The 24,282-nt window shown below is 40.3% G+C and overlaps 1 protein-coding gene across 7 annotated transcripts in view; it reads right to left on the minus strand.

Annotated features, from left to right (window-relative positions):
• The window catches only part of CTNNA2 (catenin alpha 2), a 1,132,931-nt gene that overhangs the window by 713,715 nt on the left and 394,934 nt on the right, over nt 1-24,282 (minus strand). For all 7 annotated transcript variants that reach the window (XM_059405715.1, XM_059405716.1, XM_059405717.1 and 4 more), the window contains one exon: nt 18,638-18,841. In XM_059405715.1, the coding sequence (XP_059261698.1) occupies nt 18,638-18,841 (204 nt within the window). The remainder of the gene's footprint in view (nt 1-18,637; nt 18,842-24,282) is intronic.

Raw genomic sequence — 24,282 nt, forward strand, 5'->3', positions numbered from 1 at the left:
CATGACAGTTCAAACCACAGCTGTCACAGGGCAGAGACTACCAAAAGGAGGACTCCAAGTAGCATATCATCTTGGGGGAGATCCTTGAGTTTCTTAAGGGGTATGTCTGAGATCTTTGTGAAATCCCACACTCACAATCCTCTTCTCATATGCAATTTTAGATGTACAATTAAAATATATCTGAGCAAGTTAAATAACCCATTCAGATTCAATGAACCCAAGACAAAGCCAGGTATTTATTTTTTTAAAAGCCAATTTTTCCCAAAGACATAATGTTTTTTATTTTTAATCTAACATTTTGAAACTCACACCCCATATGTTGCACCAAGAATGACCACCTGAGAGGCAGATACTGGGTCCTTTGCCAGGCCTGCTCTCCAGATTAGCCCTTGGCCAAGAGACCAAGCCTGTACGTGGACCATGAGGTGTGAGATGCAAAGCCAGGACTCGAAGGGGCTGCAACACACTTGATATCATGAGTTTTTGGCAGCCATAAATGCTAAATCAAACACACTAATGGTCTGCTGTGTGAATATAAAAAAAAGAGAAAAAAAAAAAAAAACACTTATTTACACAGAAATACCATACAGTCAAATCAAGTATCTGGCAGACTTTTAAACACTGCTAAACGTTTTTTGTCTTTTGTTGTTTTTGTGTGTGAGAAGGGAATAATACTGTCAATGAATTTGATCACCCCCAACTTAGAGAACTGCTAGTTAAATGGACAATAATATGTCTCAAGAGAATATAAAAGCAATGGTTTTATTTTCTCCCCTATTCTCCACTTAAAAAACAAAAACAAAACAAAGAGCAAAACAAAAGTAGTCATCCAGTTACTTTCAGCCCTTCTCCTTGAATGCGTTTTCTCCTTTTCACTCCCCAGTATTGTCCCTAACTCTCTCATTTTCTGGCTGGACTTCCCTAGGAGTCCACTTGCATGTCTCCAGGCCTCCGAACGCCAGTGTACACTCTCAGAAGCTACTCTGTGCTATTGGCAGGCTGGCTGTTGCTCAACACTGGATACATGACCCAGTACCACTCCCACCCCAAACAGAAAAACTTGCAGTGAACAGCTGTCTACTGCAATAAAGCACGTGCTTCTCAGTTTGGAATTCTAGTTGTCTGCAATCTAAGGTCGACCTTCCTTTGCCAACTCTTTTTTTTCCCTCTATTTCAAGTCCTTTTATCTAGTCAAGCAGACTTACTCATAGTGCTCAGAAGGTACCACACACATTTGTGCGTCGAATTTTACTTGATTATCATCCCTCACACTTAAAGTGCCCTTTCTCTGACGTCTCTTGTTCGTACATGGCTTCCAAACAGCTCAAGTGCCTCCTTTAGCATAAATATTTCAGGACCTTGACCCAGTTGTCCTTCTCCAAACCCATCTTGCCATCTATTTATTATTGTTTGCTGGAAGGGACTTCATAGTCTCAAAATACTAAAGAGCTCCAAAGTAAGTCACCGGTTCGTTCTACTGCCCATCGCTCTGAACTCTTGTATCAAGTAACTCCTAAAAGATAACAGATACTCAATAAATTGTTGATATTCTTTCCAGTTTAAGATGCTCAATTCTAAATTTGTTTTTAAAAATTTCTAAAGAAATAAAATTTCCCTCACCCTGCCAGAAAGTAGCCCTACAGCAAGTATTTTCTATTACTATGATAACTTTATATAAATTTAAAACATTATCCCCAAGTTTATTCATTATCATTTCTTTTTTGTGTTACAGAAAATGAACAGATTGATTTACCCAGCAAGTGAGTAAGCATTAGTTCTGCTAAACTGCATTGGTATAATTCAATATATCATTACAGTTGTAGGAAAAGGTCTCCAATTCATCTGTAGCTATCAGGGAAGAAAATTATACACTATAAAGAAAATAAAATGTTTTATGGAGATATTTTAGAACATTCTAACTTATTTCTGCTGCAAATATTATGTTTATGTTATTCTAAAAACTGCAAATCATGACAATTTCTAAAGAAAATAATGAAAATGATGAGTGCCAAGAGATCTGACATCACACCTAGTAATCAGAGTGCTGTTCTTGGCCTGAAGGGCACGGCAGAGAGTCTGTGGGGAGTGATGAGAGAGGCTCCCAGGAGCAGCATGTTGGACCAGGGGCTGCAAGAAAGCTCAGAGCAGAGACAGAGATGTTGCCAAACCTATTCTCACTTGTTTGGGTAAAATGTATAAATGAAATTGATAGCTTAGAAAGTGGTAAAAAGCCCATCCTTTGTACTTATCTGGATATTTCAGAGCAGGTCTGCCTAAGTGCAAAGAGATGAGCCTTTCTGTATTATCATAATCTTAAAATCTATGATATAATCACAGATTGGTCAGATAATTGATGCTAAATAATTGATGCCTTACAATTAACTTTCCTGTCAATTATCTGGTTACTTCAGACAAAAGTCTTAGGGGTATATAGTACATCATTAATTTTCAAAATCTGTCTTGCCAAGAGGAATTTTTTTCAAGTGAAATTTTATATGAAAACTAAATATTTAATTCAATTAGCATCAGGACTGCTAAGGAAGATGCAGATACGAGGGTAGGAGGCATGAGAGTCACACTTGTTTCTATATTCTCCTCACTCACTACTGGGGAACCTGAAGAATCTAGGTCTCCAGGAAATGCAGTCTCAAAACTAATAAACCAACTTACTTTTTCCCGTACTCTTTAAACCTATAGACATATGTTAAGCTAAGCTGCAAGTGATTTCCTAGCAAACAGACTTTGGTTTAGTGAGAGTTATTCGGTGGGTATGCTTATATTGCAAGGAAAATTTCATCAGGTGTCATGCTAATAATCACGATGTATTAGGAATAAATCACAAGGGCTTCCCTAATAGCTGTCTGGAATGTTAAATATCCTATGTCTCTTCTTATCACTGTCTTTGGCAACTGGGTATAAATTTTTATAACAATAGGAATATATAAATTTTATAACAATAGGAATTGACAGAAATTTCAACGTGGCTGTTTATAAATCAAATCATTCAGTCATATGTCTGATAAAAGTTCTAAGGATATAAAAATGGAAGTGCCAGAGTCAGATACGAAATAATACCACAGTGGGAAAACAGCTAATAATTCACAAGATAAATTTAACAGACTTAAAGTAACCTTTAAAAAACAAAGGAATTTACAAGAATACTCCATTTACAAAGACATTTCAATGAATAAAGTTTGTGGCTCTCATTATTTTGGGAGAGACTCTGAAAATTACCAAATTCTTAAAAAAAAAAATGATTGAGATGATAACATCAATCTCTATTCTCCCTTAACACAGTGGTATGGATCATAGGATGTCAATTGTACCACTGTTATCAGTCAGTAACTAAGAGGAAGACAGCATCAAGTAGACTTAAAAACAATCAAAGTTTCTGAAGAATTTTTTTTGCTATCATTTGATAAACATTCTGCTTCTAGAATTACCCTACATAAACAATAAGATAAGTATTCACAACCATTACCTTCTTCAAGGTCTAAATTCAAACCACTATTATGCTTTGGTTAGAAATACTATGGACACAGAAACACAACAGAGTACCTTGATCAAATAGATCTCCCATTTTAACTTTTATTCCAACAGACTATGTTTCCCTTCCACTTTAATCCAAAACTCTCAGCTCATTTTGAAAATGCTTTGATTAGCTCAGTGTTATTCCTTGGGCAAATTATGGTACGAAACGACATGAACCCTGGACATAGATACAGAAGGAATCTGTAATCTTACTTAAAATAAAGGGTGTGACTGAAGATGGCAGATTTAGCCCACCGATTTGTCACCAATCTTTTCTGAAACCCCATTAAAAGGACCATGCAGCAATTTTCTTTTAAAGGCATCTATCCTTGCAGATAAAGACAACAGGGGAAAATAGCATGGCTATATTTTGAAACAATGTCAGAGGGAGATGTACTAACTCATTCAGCTGAGAAAGCTGACTCCGAGACCAGCAATAGAGAAACCACAGAACAACGCAGTTCACACTGCAAAACCCTCCAAGATCCAGACCCTTGAGGCATCAGCTTCTTCTGGAGGCAAGGGGGGAGGTGGGCAAAGGAGGTTGCAAACAAGATGACTACTTGAAATTCCATTTAAACAACAGTTAGACCTCCAGACCCTCTCCCCTTATCCAGGCTGTAGGCAACTAGAGGTTTATTTTCAGAAAAGAATAAAAGGTGTGAGAGCACAGTCACCTCACTGAACACCTGGGAAACTACGGGCCAGTTGACAAACCAGAGCTGGATTTTATGGTTCCCACCTCTACTGTTGTCTCCTAAAAGGTCTATAACCCCCAACTAGCAACAGAAGCCAGAAGGGTCTGCAGCGTTGGAGGAAAAATCATATTTAATTGCTCCTTGAACACCTATACTCCTGCCAACAAAGGTCCTTTTGGCTCCTCTATGACTGCTTCCAGTGGCTTTCCCACAAGGCAACTGTCTGCTATCTGTTTTCTAGTTGAGGTTTTGGCAGGGTTCTGCTAGGATCTATAGATTCTTGCAAAAAGAATTGTCCAGGGGCACCTGGGTGGTCAGTGGGTTAAAGCGTCTGCCTTCGGCTCAGGTCATGATCCCAGGGTCCTGGGATCGAGCCCCACATCGGGCTCTCTTCTCGGTGGGGAGCCTGCTTCCCCTCTCTCTGCCTGCCTCTCTGCCTATTTGTGATCTCTGTCTGTCAAATAAATAAATAAAATATTAAAAAAAAAAAAAGAATTGTCCAGAGTCTACCATGTGACAAACCCTGAAAGATCTAAAGGAGTATTTGGGAAAACATAAGTAATACATCGTTTAGGGCTTCAAAGAGAGGAAAAAGAATATTAAAAATCCAATATTATATCTATTTCCATTAAAATATAGATCATGAGGCAAAAGAAATAATCAAAGAGTAGCAATGAAGAAGCCAGAAACCTGAATTCCAAATTGTTCTATTTGTGTTATTTTGAAAATGTCCTTAACCATTTGATTTTTTGCAAATATCTTGCTATTTGTTTTCATCTCAAGAGCCTGAAATCAGAAAACAGGGGCTTTAGGGAAATGGATGGCAATCCTTTCAGAATCCTTAAGAACAGCAACAACAACAACAAAACAAAATTTAAAAAGAGAGAGATCTGGTTTTATTGGTTTCACAAATGAAGAAGGAAAATGAACAGATGAGGGAAAAAAGAGCAAACAGAAGAGATAAGGAGCATAAAATCAGGCCAATGCAGATAAAAAAAAAAATACCTGTGATAAGATGAAGTTTACAGAATTTTATTTCTACATGTTTCACGAATACAAAGAAAAACACCTCTCCCAAAGAATGTTTATTCATTTATATTTTTTGGCAGGGATCAAAAGTATGAAATTAGCCACCACAATGCAGGCCACTTAAGGGATTCCATCTAACCTCAAGTGTGCAGAATGAATAATAAAAAGGCCAACGTTGTCTTCGTTTTTCCTGTTGAGATGAAATTTATATAACATGCCAATGTTATATGAGGTGTTCTTGAGGCACCTCAGGAGGAAAAGGAGAAAGAAACACAAATACCTGCTTGCAAAGGTGTTCACTGGGCCATGGCAGGGGGTGTAGGCGGGCGATGTGGAGGGTGAAGATAAATAATAATACTTGGAAAATGTTCCTCAGAAGACTGAGGAGAGGGAAAATCATGGCACCTGTCTCTGAGTCTAATGATGTTGAACAAGTTGTTTGATCCCCCAGTGCTGTCTTACTCCAAGGCTGGTACAGGTCTGGAGGCACGAGAATCTCCTGGAAAACTTGGCCTGTAAGGGTCCTAGCGTACACGCTTTCCTGATACGCGGTTCTGATACAAAGGTAGATTTAAGAATCCCAAGAGCTGTGAGGTGAAACATTGCTTCCTCCGGGAAACAGTTTTCCGGAAGAGTCACCAAAAGACCCTGAAACGGAAGTTCAGTGCGAGGGATTGAAATGGCTAAAGCTAAGCTCTGGGACTTGATGTGACAAATCTGTCAGCTGCAGCCAGACCGGCAGAGTAGACACTGAAATCAGCAACAGAGCTGTTGAGAAAGAGGATTTTGAACCATCGGTGAGACTGGATATTTTAATTTGGGCACTGCTCGAGAGCGCAGTCCTTCCGAGGATGATGAATTATCTCTTTTACAAATGGGGGAATAGATGTGTGCAAGAAGTGCATTTGAGGGAGGTGAGCTTTGAGAAGAAACAACAACAACAGCAAAACAAAAAATACACAGCTGCCCTTCGATTAATAGCTCACAGGTGACATAATGGTTCAGCTTCCATTGTCTATTGGTCAGGAATTCAAAGAAGGGATTAGCTATCCAGCTTCACAAGTCTCTTCTGAAATCCTAAATGTCCAGGCTAAGTAAAATGTAGCTCAGTCAGGTTCCTTGGGCAATATTCACCTGATGCTTTCTTACAAAAGTACTTATCTCCACTCACAGAAAAGAAAACCCATTTTAAGCCCATGCTGTATTAAATCAACTCTTGATGTGATCCCTTTTACATCAGGGGTTCCCTGACTCATCTGCTCATACAAATCATCTGGGGTACTTGCTAAGGAGATTATCAACCCCCTCTTTGGGAGACCAGGGTTCCACAGGCTGAGGTTGGTTCTCTGCAGACACCATTTAAGTAAGGTTCAAAAGCTGAACTGTGACCCTTTTCTTACATTGATTTCTCTCTTAGATACACATACAAACTCTTTTGTGCCTTTCAGGAAGCGAGTAGTTAAGTATTTTCCAAAGTCCCCAGTCCAGCCTGTGGAATTCTGTACACCTTCAAATGGCCCAGCTTTTCCCAGCCTCTCACGTACACCCACGGTGGTGGGGAGGGGGACTCATGTCCAAACAGGTCACTCTAGAGGAAGGATTGAAAATGGCAGAATTAGGAGTGGGGTACTTGGTGGGGCTCTTTGAACTGAAAAGCAAGTGAGTGGCATGTTTTGTATCATTTTTATCTCTTCTTATACTCAGTAGGATCATTTTAGGCCTCTGCCAGGGCCTTAAATATAGCTTTAACTATAGGGAAATGTCTGGATACTTCAAAATAAGCCATGAAGAAGCCAAGGACAGTTAACTTTAGCTGTTTTACTTATAGTTTGACCTAGGTAGGAGAACAGACAGAAAACATGAACCATTTTGCTCCAAAAGATGGGACTCAATAGACTCAAAACATATGGGTTGTCTATCTTTTTCTTTCTTTCTCTACCCTCTCTTCCTTCCTCCTCCTCATTATTATTAGAGGATGAAAGAGAATTCATTTATTCATTTCAGAAATATTTACTTCCTCTAGACTAGACACTCTAGATCCTGGGGATTGCGAACAAGACAGCATTCCTCTCCTGGGAGCTTTAAATCCAGTGGAGGAGCAGACAGTAACAACACAGAGAGATTCTGTAATTTTGTAGGCTGGCAGGTCCTGTAACAGAAATACACGCATGTGATTAAGAACAACATATTCAAGGGGCACCTAGGTGGCTCAGTAGGTTAAAGCCTCTGCCTTTGGCTCAGGTCATGATCTCAGGGTCCTGGGATCGAGCCCCGCGTCAGGCTCTCTGCTCAGCGGGGAGCCTGCTTCCTCCTCTCTCTCTGCCTGCCTCTCTGCCTACTTGTGGTCTCTCTCTCTCAAATAAATAAAATCTTTAAAAAAAAAAAAAAAGAACAACATATTCAAGCTGAAACAAGGAGTCCTCTATTAGAGGTTTGAGAAAGAATGTTCCAGTCAGAAGGATGCTAAGTGCAAAGTCCCTGAAACAGCAAAGAACCTGGAGTGTCTGACACAGAGGGAGGCATCACCCCGAGTGAAATGCTTAGTTCTCAGCATGTGACAACTTCCTGAATGAATCAAGAGCAGCTTTTCAGGAAGAGCCCAAGGCAGTCTTAGACCAAAGAAAAGAGGCTCTTGGGAGCTTTTCTTTGGAACAACCCATTCGGGGAATAAGAAATCCATGGTATGGGTTTCCCATATCTTTTTTTTTTTTTTAATTAAAAAGTTCTGCCATTTTTTAATTAATTAATTTTTAAAATAAACATATAATGTATTTTTATCCCCAGGAGTACAGGTCTGTGAATCGCCAGGTTTACACACTTCACAGCACTCACCATAGCACATACCCTCCCCAATGTCCATATCCCCACCACCCTCTCCCATCCCAAACACAAAGGAATAGTTGCTCCAGACTCGTGGGTTTGGTGGTGGAACACAGCCTGCTGTTTCCCTGACAATTCGGAGAGATCCTCCTTGAAATACCAGAAAGCCTTTCCCAAGAAGATCAATTGATGGATTGTGCTGTCCAGACTGTCTTCACTAGGATGACCCAATCTGATGACTCAGCAGTCAACTCTGTCAACAGTCTCTGCTCATTGACTACATCAAAGACAGCCCCTTACTGTCTCATAGCATTACTTGCTCTTCCTCGTCATATTGATTGACCTTGTAGGATTCAAAACCAACTTTCAAGGACTCGGGAAAGGGATGTGTTTGATAAGGAGAGAAGCTAGCTAGAATTTTAAGTATGGGACTTAATTTTGTTGGTAAGGAAGATTGTTATTTTCATCTCCTGTTTTCATTGGATATATTTTTTTCTTTGTGATTTGACCTTTTCTCTTCCTTATACAAGTCGACTGTGAATAATGTGACTGATATCCAACCAAAGGGTTGCTACAAAAGATAACCAGCTTCTCTGCTCAGGAGGTTACTGCCAGCACCGCCCTAGATACTTTGAATTATCTTCTCTCTTCCCTCCCTGTGATCCCAGGCTTGTGGCCACCAGGACCCTCTTGTCCGACTCCTTCAAATAAGCCCATGTTCTTCTACCACACAACTCCCAGTCCTGCCTTCTAGGATTTCCAGTCGATTTTCACAGTATCTTGTTCCTTCATATCTCCAACACTCTCTTCAGTTTCTTTAGAGACAATTTATAATTTGTATCTATTAATTGCCAACCTTCAGCCCTGGTAGGTCTGATGTGTAATTCATTGTTTTTGCCAGCTCTCACTCATGATGGTTTGTTTCATTTTTATCCTTAGAGATTCTGGAATCTCAACTTCTGCTCCTTGTAACCTTATCTATAGAAATTCTTTGACACTTGGGTTTAAAGCCAGTTCCTCTAGAGAGAACTGGTATTTGCTTCTGCCAGGTACCTGGTGACCCAGAAGCCAGAATGCCTTTAAATGAAATTCTGGATAAGCTTTATATCACCCTAGAATATAGTTTCTGACCCCAAACCTGAGTGATGGTGAGATTTTGGTTATAAATTCTTGGTGATGTGTAAAGTTTGTTGGGGGTTTTGCTTGTTTTGTTTTGTTTGTTTTTTAAAATGCTCTTTAAAGACCAAGATAGCATACATTTCCACTGTTTCTCTCTATAGGGAAGTTTGCTATTCTTTGATCATGGCTTGATAGAGTCATCACCTGAGAATCCAGGCTTATTCTGAGGTCCCTAATCTGGCTATCCAGCTGGGTCTTAGATTTTTGCCTCCTACTCTTTATACACTGTCTCATTTAAAACCCAAGTCTAGGCCAGAAGGAATGTGCAGACCTGTCTCTAATTTATTGTTTCTTGCCACTTATTGCCTCTGAATAACTCACTTACATTTCTGTGAGTCCATTCATGCATTAAAAAGTTAAAAAAAAATTTCTACCAGGCACACAGGTGGTAGAAGAAAGAAAAAGAGGGAGGAAAAATTAGAGATGGAAGGAAGGTAGGGGGAGAGAGAAGGAAAGAGAAGGGGAGAGAGAGAGAGAGAGAGAGAGAGAGATTGGTTGTATCGCTTAATACCTCTTTTCCTCTATAGCGAAGTCAACATTGAGTATCCAGAGTTGTGACTTTCACTGCTCAGACTTAACTCATTATCGGACCAATACTGAAGATCTCATTATAAAAAATAAAAAAAAATTTACTTATTTGAGAGAGAGAGAGCACAAGCAGAGGAAGCAACATGCAGAGGGAGAGGAAGGAGCAGCTCCCCACTGAGCAGAGAGCTTGATGTGAGGCTCAATCCCAGGACCCTGGGGTCATGATCTGAGCTGAAGGTGGATGCTTAACAGACTGAGCCACCCAGGCACTCCCTGGGAACCTCATTTGAAGACAAGGTAAATTGTTTTCCCATAATCTTCCTACTCAAGAAACTGCCAGGTGGCAGGCTTCATCTTTGCTGATTGGGTATATCTCAAAACCAGGTAATAAGTTTACTGGTGGATTGCAGCCAGCTGTTAGGAGCTCCCAGTAGAAGTAAATGCCCTAAGCAGATCCCTCAGCTTGTCAGGGTATCAGTCAAACTCCTAAAATTTATGCCCTCAATAGCTATTTTGAACTCTTTTAAGCAAATCAAGGTTCCATGAAAAACACTAACAAAAAAAGTTTCTTACCTCTAACCACTAGTCCAAATTCTAACTCCAGGACCAAGAATATCAAAATCATATTTTAGAGCTAAGGATGGGGGCCATATGTGTACAAGGTAGCACTCATTTTCCCCATGTTTATACTCTTAGAATTTTAGTCCATCTCCCTGACCCACAGAAGCTAGAGATATTCCCATGTTTAAGGGAGAACCTTAGTCTTTCTCTCTTAGACGCTACAGGGCTAGGAAAAGGCAGGCACCTCATCTACTAACTTAGACAAATGGCACTGCATCCAACCTCTTTCAGTTTAGAGGCCTGGGATTTTTTGTTTTGTTTTGTTTTGTTTTTTACCCTCTGGTTTCCTAGACTGCCAGTCTTAGTCCTTTTTCCTCCAAGGTCTCTAATAATCAGCTCATTTTATAAAGACTGTCATTTGTTTCCAAGCCTTGGCAACAGTGTTGTCCACAGTATGCCCCTAAACAGGACCGCAAAGCCAGGCATATCTCTGGCTGCTCAGCCCCCATCCAGGCACACCCAACAATGCTTTCCTTTATGTTACACTCCTTATCTCCAAAAAGCCCTCAGTGAATTTTACAGAATAGGGTTTTTGTTTGAGGTTAATCAAACAAAGAAATATGAACACTGATGAGAAAAAGGAAGCAAACATGACTTTCCTTTGACACTGAATGTTCTGGCTGCCAGGGTCTTATCTGAACTCTGAATACTCCTGTAGGTATAGTCTATCACCCACTTGATAGACAACGAAGTTGAAGCTCAGAGTCAGTCTACCTTGCCTAAGGTCACAGAGATGGGACAAAACTGGGATCAGAACCTGGGTGTATAGACGATTACAACGCACAGGCTTGCAAACTCTGCTAAACTATCCATAGTGGGGAATGGGGAGAGCTTCATGTAGGAAGGGCCTTTCCTGGCCAAGAAATAGCATATAGGATTGCATTAAGAATCGACCTTGATGATTCAAAGGAAAGAAATCTAGTCAGACCCATCTGTCCTGGGATCCTGTAAGTCATTTAATTGTATATCATGAGCTGATAACACCAGCAAACATGCATATAATGTGATGTACTTTTCAAAGGGCCTAACTCCCCTACCAAGATAATTGACCCATACTCCGGATCCTTTAAGACCAGGAGACCTGCCACATTCCCATAAAGACTAGATGTTACTCATACCGGTGCTTGTGTTAACCAACCACCTGCCAGTCTCGATCTCCTCCAGGAGCCACTCAGAATATTCTCATGCTCTGTGGGACATTTAATCATGGCACAATTTCTCTCATCCTCACTGGTGAATTACCTTCTCCCACCACTGGTGCCTGAGCAAGTGAAGCCCAGCACACCGCTCCTTAATACTCCCTTGGCTCTGGAGATTCTGCTGTAGCAAACTCAGTTGGATAGCGTTAGAAAAGGAATACGGTAAGAAAATAAAAAGAAAAACAAAATATGTTACTCCTTATAAGTGCCAGCGTATCGCTGGCAGTCACACTGAAACTGCCTTGCCAGGCAAATGGGATTGCAAGGTAATTCTGGGATGAATTCTAAGGCACCATCCAAACGACTTCTCTTCTCAACCATGTTTCTTAGCAAGAGTGGATTCGAAGGACAGTTTTAGACCTCAGAATAAGGGTTTGGTACCCTAATTGTACTTTTTCAGTGTCTGAGCAGGAAGTACAACTACAAAAAAGGAATTTGAGAATTATCTCTTCATGGAACAAAAGTTTTACAGAAGAGGCACAGTTGCACAGATGAATTTGAAGCTCAAAATTCAGAGATGAGAGCACTGAACCCATTTGAAGACACAAAGTATAAAGAGAAGAAAACATACAAATAAGAAAAAGGTAAGGAAAAGCTTCTCATCAAAGGCATCAAATTGAGGTATTAGAAATCCTTCTCATTTTATTTTATTTTATATTTTTATTTTATTTCTTTTCAGTGTTCCAAAATTCACTGTTTATGCACCATACCCAGTGCTCCATGCAATATGTGCCCTCCATAATACCCACCATGAGGCTCACCCAACCTCCCACCTCTCTCCCCTCCCAAACCCTCAGTTTGTTTCTCAGAGTCAACAGTCTCTCATGATTTGTCTCCCCCTCCAATCTCTTGAATGGAGCTACCACTTCCATTAAAACAGCTCTCAATTTCCTCTTAAAATGGAGGCCTTTTATGAGGAGGGTTAGGGAACACTGGATCAACAAGGGTCCACAAGTATTTTTAAGCATTACTTTCTATTCCATCTTAAGCCAAACATTCTGGCAGAGACACTTGTAATCAGCCCAGCTGACTTTTGTGAATTTCACCCCCCTCTTCTACAAACTTGAGAAATGAGAAAGCCTAGATACTCCTGGAAACAATTTTTACATTTAATTAACAATTAACCTTATTAAGTGGCAACAACTATTGAGTCTTTCTTCTATCTTCCCATCTGGGAGAAATTTGGGGGCATCATAATTTCTACGACAAAGTTCTCTCATTGACAGCACTCCCTTTAGAGGCATTCAGGGCCTTCTTTGGGACCCTAGGCCAAATCCAACTACTGAACCCCTTTACTTGTTGTCCTAGACCCCTCTTGGGAGTACTACATATAGCCAACGTAGGGAAACTCTCATAAATAAAAATCAAATTGAGAGAGAAAAAAAAATCAATAAAATACAGAAAAAATACATCTATGATCATTTAAAATAGAACCTCAGAGGCATTTAAAATGTCTTCACATACAAAAGTTTCATGGCACAAAATTCTCAGGGATCCCTTTAAAGCAAATAAATTATAAAGCTGTGCCTTCCCACTTGCTTGTCAGTCATTCTTTGGGCCTACAACACTCTACACAGCCAGCATGAAAAGGCTGCCCTCCTTATCTTTCCCAATATTCTGTAAAAAAAATACTCTCACAATGAATTGCTTCTCAATGAATTATTACACGTTTATATAATAAAATGCTAAGTTAACCAGTAAACCTAAGGTTAGAGAATGTTTATTGACATGGTAACATAGTCACAATACATTAAGAAAAGAGATTACAAAATGCCAAATACAATGAGTCTATTTTTTAAAACTCAAGGTATAACATGCCTGTGTGTTTCTGCATACAAATGTATCACTACGTAAGTTTAAAAGCATAAGAAAGACATATACAAATTTGCTAACAATGATCATCTTTAGGGATGATATTATGAATGATTTTTTTTCTTATTTATCATCTACAATAAACACACATTTCTCTTGCACCATTAAAAAACAAGACAACAACAACAAGAACAAAGAGTGTACAAGCCCACTATTTGCAGAGTTCCCTTGGCTCTGGATATCACTTAATGTGTTACTAAAACAGTGTAGTTTTCTGAGCCTCGGTACAGGATGGGACCTACAACTGGGCTGAACATGAAGTTTTAAGGCCTCATTTCAGATCCCACCCTTCATAAACTGGATCCATCAGGACCCCTCTTAATAATAAAATCCACTCTATGGCAAAGGATAGGACAATGATCCTTTGGGCACTTGTGATATATATATTTCCCTACGTTAATCTGTCCTCATGTGCTTTCAACATGTCCAACACATTAGTGGTTTACAAAATGTTTCGGGCACTTGTGATATGGATATATTCTCCTACATTAATTTGTCCTCAAGTGCTTTTAACACGTCCATCACATTAGGGGTTTACAAAATGTCCCCAGGAATCCACTTAGGCGCTTAAAAGGTTTAAAAAAAAAAAAATTGGATTCAAATCTTCTGTAAAAATAGATCACTTAAGTACTTAGAAAAATATAATTAAAAAATAACCTGCCACATTTTCAAATATCAGAGACCAACAAGTTATTACTGTATGTCCTTTAATTCTCTGCACCCCTGTACTGCTAGACTTTGTATGCTGGTTTATAAAAATGGTAGTTCTGCATTAGTCTTAAAACACACACACACGCCCCAATTTAGAGCAACACAGACCATCTGTTTATGTAAAATTGAACCAGCCTGCACAGCACAACACACAAGGTCCAGGCATATCTGATTATCACATATTCCCATCAAGGCCTAATAGCAAAATTGTGCACAAAGAATGGCTTAACACATCTCTTTATTGTTCTGCAGTGAGGGTTAGTACTTGGAGCATTCTATTTTTCTAGCCTTTTATACTCATGTGAACCATAGTTGGGTATTTTGGGTGATACAACTTTGAAATAAAAATTTTCTACTTAACTCCCTTTTCACATGCAATCTGTCTAGCAGAGTATCCAAGCATTGCAAAGTGAGCTCTTTACAAACCGTTACATCTGAGTAAATCAGAATTTTTCATGCAAGTGAAGCCAGTTGAAGATACCAACTGAAGACCATAGCGGGGGGCTGATACAACCTTAACTACCATTTACACTGACTGCCGTCCATTTTGTGTTCATGAAACAGATACATTCTTCTCACTGGCCACTTTATAAGAAATTCTGTTCAAAATACAGTTAGAATTTGAGGCTTCACTTCTACTGTTATCACTTGAGCCAAGCCACCACCCTCTCACGAATTATTTTGGCACCCCTCCCCTGTCCCTCTGGTGTCCCTATGTCCTATCTGAGGACCTCAGTCATGGCACTTTCATCCCAACACTTTCCAGTGACCTTCCATGCCATTAAAGTGAAAAGCAAATTTCATGCAACACTGCAAAGGCCTTGGGTAAGTCTGGCGCTTTGTAGACCTGCAGACCCTGTCTCGTGCTGGCTGCCATTCACTCCCAACAGTCTTGATCGCCTCCTCATAAAGGTTCTTTGGGCCCCAAGCACCTGTTCACAGTGAAATGCTTAACCTCCATGCTCCTTCCACCTCAAGCACTCTTTGCTCCATCTCCAAAAGGTCTTTAACCAAAAGTATTTTCTCAATGAACCCTTTCCAGGCCACCCTAATTTACAGCTCTACCCCACGCTCCCTGGCTCCCAGGATTTCAATTTCCCCGTGTCACTCGCCATCATCCAAAATAACCCTGGCTCAAATGATTGTCTCCCCCAGCTAGAGTGTAAGCTCCATAAGAACAGAGAATTTTATCTATTTTGTTCCCTTTTACATCCCAGAAGCCTAGAACAGTGCCCACAATACAAATCTGTGGAATGAACAGGATATTATAAATTCAAATCTATCATAAAATCCTTATCAATAAAATGCCATGTTTAATTGTTGTCTCTCACAAAAAATGGTCACTTTTAAAGGTTTTTGGGTGGTTTTTGTATTTTGTGTTTTTTTGACGAAAAAAAGTTTTACTTCCATAAGGGAGAAAAAAACTGTCTAAAATTGTAAGTTACAGAGATGTCTTCATTATAATTTGGAACTAATTATAGTACTCGACACAATACACCAACCACCACCCTGATGGCACTCGTCCAAAGGCCACACATCTTTTAGAAAAAGAGTCTCTCTCTCTCCATTATTAGTCTTCCCCTATGTACAATAGTGATGGTCTATTTAAAGGAGGAGTTTTTTTTTAAAGAATCTTCTCACTTGGGCTTACATCATCAACTTAAAAAAACAAGGCCATCCAGAGCTTTTCTTTTCTACGACTGCCACACTATGATCATAATTTTTGCCACACGCCTCTGTTCACACAGCACTTTTCTCTCATACTAGTTTCTTTGGGATGCCCAATTTTTGTTACACACACATCAACTTGTACATACTTCTGTGGAAAATCTAACACACCACAGATAACCTACTGAGCTCAGTGTAACTCATATGGTTTTTTGGCCCATGCAGACACTTTCCCCTAATCACTTAGCATACAGATCTTCTTCCCATTTCCATCTCCCTGCAGTGGATACCACTTGGCATTTATATGATTTTAGAACACGTCTGCTTACAAGTGAACTTTGTAAGTCAAATCTTCATTAGGGAAAGATCAGGAAATTTTCAGAATCCAGAAGTGTCAGTTATGCCCATTTTGAAATCTTTTCATCTCAATCTAATAAATTCTTTAACCTCATATTGCTTAGCTTACTAAGAGGAGTATCTGCAGAGTGATAACTTGATAATACATTTACTCTTAGAGCTTATAAACTTAAAAAAAAAACTTATAATCAACATCCTAGGCACAACTGACTAACTTATTGGTTGCTATGAAACACAACAGAATTTTCAGTCAAGGCAGAGATGTGTATGTGGATTTATATTAATGTAGGCTATATCAAAATAAAAAAATTGACATTTTGATGGGAGAAATGAGGGCGCTGGACAGAGATGATGAAGCTGATACAACTGCATCCAATTCTATCTTGAAATCACCAAAGAAGTATGAAGTTAAACATTTTACATAAAAGTCAAAAGGAGGTGTTTTCTTTCAAGTCTTTGATCCTGATGGTTCAAAGTGAATGGCATTTGCACACTTTGAAATTGAAGTACTAAGCCCACCTATGTAAGCATAGCCAAGCAGAAATCAAGTTTTTGTAACACGAAATACAAAACATTTCCTGTATCACATGGTTATGAACAGAAATATAAGCTCATAGAGTCAATAAAATACAAAACTCCATCAGGTCTGCTGATCTATAGGAGTTTACACTGGAAGAACAAACTTCTGCTTGAAAGGATTCTAGACACCAAACTGAAAATTACATGTCATATCTCTATCAACTCTGGTTTAATCATGTTCTGTGATTAGAATTCACAGGAACAAACTTTTTTTCAGAAATATTTATATTGATATCTGAACCATCGCTGGTTCTCTGCTGTTTATACTTCCTTCTTTGGCCATAATTCCTTGAAAGAAAGACCAGCGTGCCTTAATATAAAACCATATTCCACATACAGGTAAGTAGCCTGCTGCTATTCTGCTAAAAACAACAAACACACAGAATCCCGTATGTTAGAAGCATTGTTTTGTTGTTGTTGTTGTTAAATCTGCTTTTCAAAAGAGGCACTCAGCCTGGGAGACAATGGCAGTCAACATCTCTAGCTTTACCCCGCACAGCACCCACAGACCAAATCACAGAAACTCTGCGTCAGCCAGCGTCCCATGGAGAAATTCCCATCAGCAGCTGGACACCATGTTAGACATCCACACCTCATTCTCTGTGCGCCGAAAATGGGACAAATCTTCTCAAATCAAAGAATCTGAAGGTTCATGTAAAAAGATATTTTTGGTTTTCAGTTTGTAGGGCACTCTGTATCTTTTTGTTTTCTAGATCAACATTCTCTGAAGAGTCTGGCAGGAGCAGCACCATTCCTGTCAATGCTGACTCCTGGCTTGACCCATGGGTTGCCATGTCATTAGGGGCTGGGTCCTGGAGGCGAAGAAGGACTGGGCTGGAGAGAGGACACGGGTTGACAGCACTGTCTCAGTGTTGCCTACTGGTGTTCTAAAAGGACCCAGCATGGGCTTCAAAAGCTGTGAGACTGTCAGTGTCCCACTCCCTACCTGACCACTACACAGAACACGCCTTCAACATGTGATGTCAAGACCTCACTCTACCTACATTTTACCACTACATGCTGAATTGTCTTAAGCCCAGGAGTCCAGGACAGGAGAAACTCCAGATCATTAAAGGTTGCAAGCTCTGGACAACACCAACATCACTTCAGCTGATCGGATTTAGCAAATCAATACAAACATAATTTATTGCCTTTCAAGACAAAAAATATGGATTTCATCTTCTTTGTGTAGTTTTCAGGTATATAACGGTTGTCACACCTTATAACTGTAAGAAAGACAGACGGCTGTTGGCGGTGCTGCAGTATCACTAGATACCACTAATGCCCATTTGAGAACCTGGAGATGAATTCCCATCAGAACTCCCAACTGCACATCAATCAATAGTTCCTCCAAGTTTCACTGCCCTTGAATAGTTCCACCTCAGCCAAGCCTGCACAAACACTGGAAAACCTGTTACACTTATTAATGCCTCTTAATGCTGAAGATGCTCTAGAGTGGCCCTTGCCTCCAAAAGTGCTCTGTGTAAGAGGACTTCATTATATCCTCATTTCCATCCACCATCCAACTTTCACCAACTGCGATCTTACCTCAGTCTGAGACCAGCCATCAAAATGACCATGAAATCATTCAAGTAATCAGCCCAAATTTTCCTAACCAGGCTCTTCCACCACGCTCTTCCAGGCTAATAAAGCATTCTGACCCAGCTCAGGACACCACTCTCCCAAAGTGGTTCCTCCGTTCCGCAGCTGTCCAATCCTCCACACCTGGGACTGATTTCTCTCCAGGGAACACCTGTCCCCTCTTCCTGCTACGCACACTTTCCTGAAAGCCACGAGTTGGCACCCAAACCCACCGGACTTGAGCCCCGAGAGCCCAGGACTTACATTGTTCATGTACTCGCTGAGCAGGTCCTGGAGCGCCTGCCGGACGGCGTTGCACTCGGCCACGATCCTCTCGCGCCGGTCGTCGCGTGTGCAGGACGAGTCGGCCATGAGCGCCGCGCCGCTGATGATGCTCTCCAGTCTCTCCTCGAGCGACGGCCGGAACCTGGCCTCGCTGAAGGTCATGGGGTCCAGGATTATCTTATTCTGAAAGCAGCACCATGAAACAATTAGGGGAGAAGACACAACTGCCTTTGCACCCTGCCTGCTGAACCAGAAATACCTGCGGCCAGAGCAAGACTCTCCATGGAGAGGTAGCTGGTTGCTTAGACAAATACCAAAGTGGCCTTGCCCAAGTAGCAATTGTCCCTAAGATACTTTCCCCTGTATCTAATCTTCAGGGAGAAAACAGCACATCTTGTTTCAATGGTGTGTTCTTAGAAAAGGCTGTATCAACCAGAGTTTTCTGATGAGATTGTGACAGTGGCTTTGTTTCTTTGTTATTTTATTTACCTTTTTTTTTTCTTTTTACATTTGTAGCCTTCAAGGAAAGCACATTTCAGGGTAACACTTTAAAGGATTATGAGAAGATTTTAGAGCAAGAGTCTGATGTGTAATCAACAACTTAAAGATCCTTTAGTGACTAGTGTACACATTGTATCTATTTCATGAGAAGTAAAGAGTCCCGTGGCAGGACGCCTTTTGAAACCTTGGCAAATAGCATACGCCAGAAATATACTTTATAGGTTACTTCCCACTGGAAACTAATAATTTGTGTGTGTGTATATATATATATATATATATAAAACCAACTAGTGTTCTAAAAAAGTATTCACTGTGTGTGTGTGTGTGAGAGAGAGAGAGAGAATGAGCGAGATTTGTTAAAATTAACTGACAATATCAGGATAAAAATACTAGCATGGTCTGAAGGAGCCTAGATAAGGTGGAAAATAACAATGTTTCCTTAAAGGAAGGTGCTGCAGAGAACTTAAGCTTCACTTAGCCCCTGCTAAATCCGAGGAGCCTGGAAACATGTAGGTGAGGATGTCCAGAAGTGGGAGGATATCCAGCTACAGAAATAGGCATCCAGATTTCAAGAGATTAACCAGTTTCTCTGGGGACCTGAAGATCATCAGGGTTATCTGGACACAAGACAGTGACTGGCATACTAATAATGTCAAAAGAACAAGAAGACCAAATAAGACCCAATTAATACCAATTCCTAGGGTGTGAAGGATGAGAATCAAAAAATGAAAATAGGAGCAGAACCTGGAGAATATTATCCCCAGCAAGTCAAGGGAGTGGAGAGACACGAACTGTCTGATAATCGTATGAAGGCCAAGTTGACTTTAATCAATGGCGGGTTTCCAGTGGGGACCCCTTTTCTTCTCAAAACAAGGAAGAACATTCCAGCAATACTAACTAGAGTAGAAAGACTAACTGCTTAGTTATTACAAAATCAGTCTGACTACAGGCTCTGGCAAAGTTTGCCCTAACCCTCCAAAGCATCCTAAGGTAGTTCCTGAAAGCTGTGCTCCAAGCATCAGTGGCTCTGACTTGGATTCTCCTGTTATAACACACACATCTCCATAGCAGAGAGCGTGTCAACACAAGGGCTATGAGGTGCCAAGGAATGAATGCAAGCAGGTGGCACCTTAGAAAGAAAGAACCATCCACTGAACACACACCAGAAAGAACACCCACTAAACACACACACTAGAACGTTGGATTTCCTAGGAAATTACTCATTGGTCAAAGCTCCCTCTTCAGTTTAGAGGGCAAATGCATGAGGTCATACAAACAGAAGATGAAGCTTTTCTGTGGCAGTTGTTGGCATAAAGACCAGCCTCACATTTTTGCTTAGACCTTAGAAAGATAATAATTTGTTACTTCACTCAGAACAGTATGACTCAGATTCTGTTCCTTGTATACTAGCAACTCTCCAAAAAGTGTCAAAAATCATGAAGAGGCCTCAGTACAGGGGATGGCTTTGTAGCACGTATCATTAGAGGGAACAGTCACAAAGGCAGACTGAGAGAGGAACATTGGCTTTCCTGCCACACTGGCTGTTTGTACCAGAGCTGGGGATCCCTTTGAGTTCTCTTTCTCTCTTTCCACTGCTGTTGGTTGATGCATCTATGATAATCTTATCATGTGACATATGTTAGACTAATACTCTAATTAAAGAAACACCTGATCAAAATAGAATTAGACTATTTTCCTTTATAAAGCTTACAGATTTTCAGAGAACTCTTTTATAGGGAACTCAGATTCACATAAAACATAATGAAAATCATTCGTTCTGCTTTGAGGGTTCAGAAGACTCTTCAGAATCATATACTGGGTCTAGTGTAGGTTTTTTTATTATACGTTGTACTAAAAATATAAAGAAGTGCCAATTTGATGGAAATATACCGAGGTAAATTTGAACTCTTCAATAAGGGCAGTTGTAAAACAGTTTCTTTGCAGAACAGAGGAAAATGTACTACTGTCATTAGAACATTACTTCCTAAATTATTTTCCACGGAACACTGAGCTTAGAGATGTAATGTTTTGATGAAAAAATAAGTTTCCCTGGCCAATATGTTTTGGAAATACTGCACGGCCCAGAGCAAATTACCACATGAAATGCTTTAGGGGAGTTCTGCCCTAAAGGAGTCAGTTTACAGTAACATTCCTCAAACCTATTGAGCAAAGAGAGGGTTCCCTTTAAAATGCATGCATTACCTTTGAGAACCCAAAAACACACATTAGAACCTGTGGCAATGTCAGCTCCATGCTCTTCCCACCTGCCGTGGCCCTAGGCTGTCATGAAAGTGAATGCACTGAAACACTGAGCGTGAAACACTCTGCATTAAAGTTATACTGTTCATCACATTTCTAATGGAATTATTCATTATTTATAGATTACAGGGGGAAAAACTCTTTAAAAATCTCCCTGGGAAAGAAACAATACATTTACAATATTCTCATCCCTCTCTGTATTGGAGATGGGGCGCATTGAAATGATGGATGCGAAAAGCTGGCAGGGAGAAGCCCCTCGGGAGAGAAAAGGCATAAAGGTAAAGGGCAGCGCACACACGTCTGTGAGTGTCTCGGTGCTTGTGTGTGTGTAGGGTAAGCACTGTCTGTGTGTGCTCAGGTTGTGTGTAATGGGTGGAGGGGGATGAGTGTGTGGTATATGGGAGGGGGTGTGGGCATTTTGTGTGTATGTGGGTGTGAGTGTGTGTTCAGAAAACTGGACAGATCTCAAACCAGCTTTAAAAAAAAACAAGAAAACACACACACACACACACACAGCCAAGTGAAGCCAGGGGCTCGAGGGCTAGAAGATAGACTATTTACTAGAGTTGCTAAAGTTCAAAGAACAAACAAACTCCTGCAACCAAGTCCTGACCAAGAAATACAGAGTATGATGTCAAAGCAGAGAGAGAGAGAAAGGGATTTTTTGCTTCTGCACTATTTGGGAGTGACTTGAGAGACATCTAGGCAAGAGTCTTTGCTAGTACGCTTCAGGGTCATTTTGGACCAGCAAACAGCCTCTTTCCTGCATCAGCGCAGCCTGTCCTCACCTCTCTGTGCGGCTGCCCTCTACTGGCAGGAAGGGGCGAAGCAGCATCCCGGATCCAAACTCTCCTCCCTGGTCACAGAGGGCGTATGTTAAGTGGGTAACAAGCCAGCACCAGGCAAAGGGAATGGCCAAGGGTTCTTGTCTCCCCATTTAGACAAAGGTGTGCTCCTGACAGAGGATTTCATGGTGTTTCCTATTATTTGACGTATTTTAATCCCCTCAGATTTTACATTTTATTTATTTATTTATTTATTTTTTTTTAAAGATTTTATTTATTTATTTGACAGAGAGAGATCACAAGCAGGCAGAGAGGCAGGCAGAGAGGAGGAAGCAGGCTCCCTGCTGAGCAGAGAGCCCGATGTGGGACTCGATCCCAGGACTCTGAGATCATGACCTGAGCCGAAGGCAGCGGCTTAACCCACTGAGCCACCCAGGCGCCCCAGATTTTACATTTTAAGTATGTAAGTCTCTTGTTTGTATTCTTAAAGCTCATTTAATCTTTTTATCCTTTTGATCTTTCGGTTCCACCTTATATTGTCATTTTACCTCATTTTAAAATTGCAGGCCTGCATTTCTTACCTTATCTGTTTCTTTTTAAAATGAGACTTTAATTTCTTTTTATCTCGCCTATTTTCATTCTGTTTATTTAACTTACATAACATCGTGTTCTGCGATTTTTATTTGTCGTCCTCTCTAACAGCCTTAATTTTACAAAATGATGTTTCATTTTTACATTTTAAGGAGTGGCAGTTAGAAAGCATGGCCGGAAAGATGGTAGCCACAATAATTCATCCCCAAGCATAGGAGACTGGAAATCTATTCTTCCAACAAGCCAATGCTTAATGGTCTCTTCTAGTCCTACATAATTGATCTCCCATTATTTCCAATGTAGAACTCAATAAAAATTTTAATTTAAAATAATTCAGGAGTCCATATAGTTCAAAACTACTTCCTAGAATAATACATTTACCTTCCTCACTGCACACGCAATTGTTAGAAGAGCCCCAGTTTTAAATCAAAGCTATCATCCATTCTCTCTACAAGGAGTTCTGTGATCTAAATTTCAGTACCATCATGGAACATTGAGTCATGTTTGATGCAGGTCGATAGAGAAGGAGGTAGAAAAGAGACCTCTGCAAAGCAAGAGGCTGAATACATTACAGATGGTTTGAGAAGTCTAAAATTCTGTGCCCTTAGTATTACCTTCTGCATGTTATTGAAGAGAAAAATGCCAGGATGATGACATGGTCATTCAGTTAGTCATTCACCAGGATTGAACACAGGTCTTTTGACTTTAAGCAGTGTTGCTCTATCAGACTGCTCGCATTCAGTTAAAATGAGCCTAATTAATCCCAATTAGAAAATGTATTTCATAGTTAAGCTATGAAACTCTCCTAAACTAAATATAATGACCTAAGTATCATTTCTCATACTGTTTTGTGTCATCTCAGTTACCTTGCCCTTCCAAGAAATAAATGTGTACAGCCATTCAAAAAAAAAAAAAAAATGGGTGCCAGCTGCTGTGGGTGTCTGAGGGCACAGATGGACTCTTTATCTCAGGGCATAGACTCTTGATCATAAGAGGTTTACAGTCTAGTCAAATAACCAAAGACAGGTACTACCAATCCTAATTTGGAAAACATAGAAATGATGTTAAGAAATGGTTGAGTTTTGGCAATTTGGGAGGTAAGAAATGTTTCTGGAGATTATTCCTCAGCTGAGACCTGAAGAGTGACAAGTAGTTGACAAAGCAAAGTCAGGAGCAGGAAGAGTTCATGCAGACAAAGTAGGAACTGGGAACAAATCCATGGAAGTGAAGGATATCATGGTATATGAAGACTACTACAAGAGGTTTATTGAAGCTGAGGTGTAAAGTCACAGGTCTGGTGTCATCAACTCGCCTTGAAGAGAAACTTCTCTGTGAGCACAGTTAAGGAACTCCTTCCATCTGCCACACTTAGAGATCCACCACAGTTCCATTAGAAGCCACACTTGACCCCAGGCAGCCCTTGTCAATTGCTGAACACAATAAGGCCACTCTTGTACCATGGAGACTGGCCTAACAGGCAACTTCTGC

Source organism: Mustela nigripes, chromosome 7, assembly GCF_022355385.1.
Source record: "Mustela nigripes isolate SB6536 chromosome 7, MUSNIG.SB6536, whole genome shotgun sequence".
NCBI lineage: Eukaryota > Metazoa > Chordata > Mammalia > Carnivora > Mustelidae > Mustela > Mustela nigripes.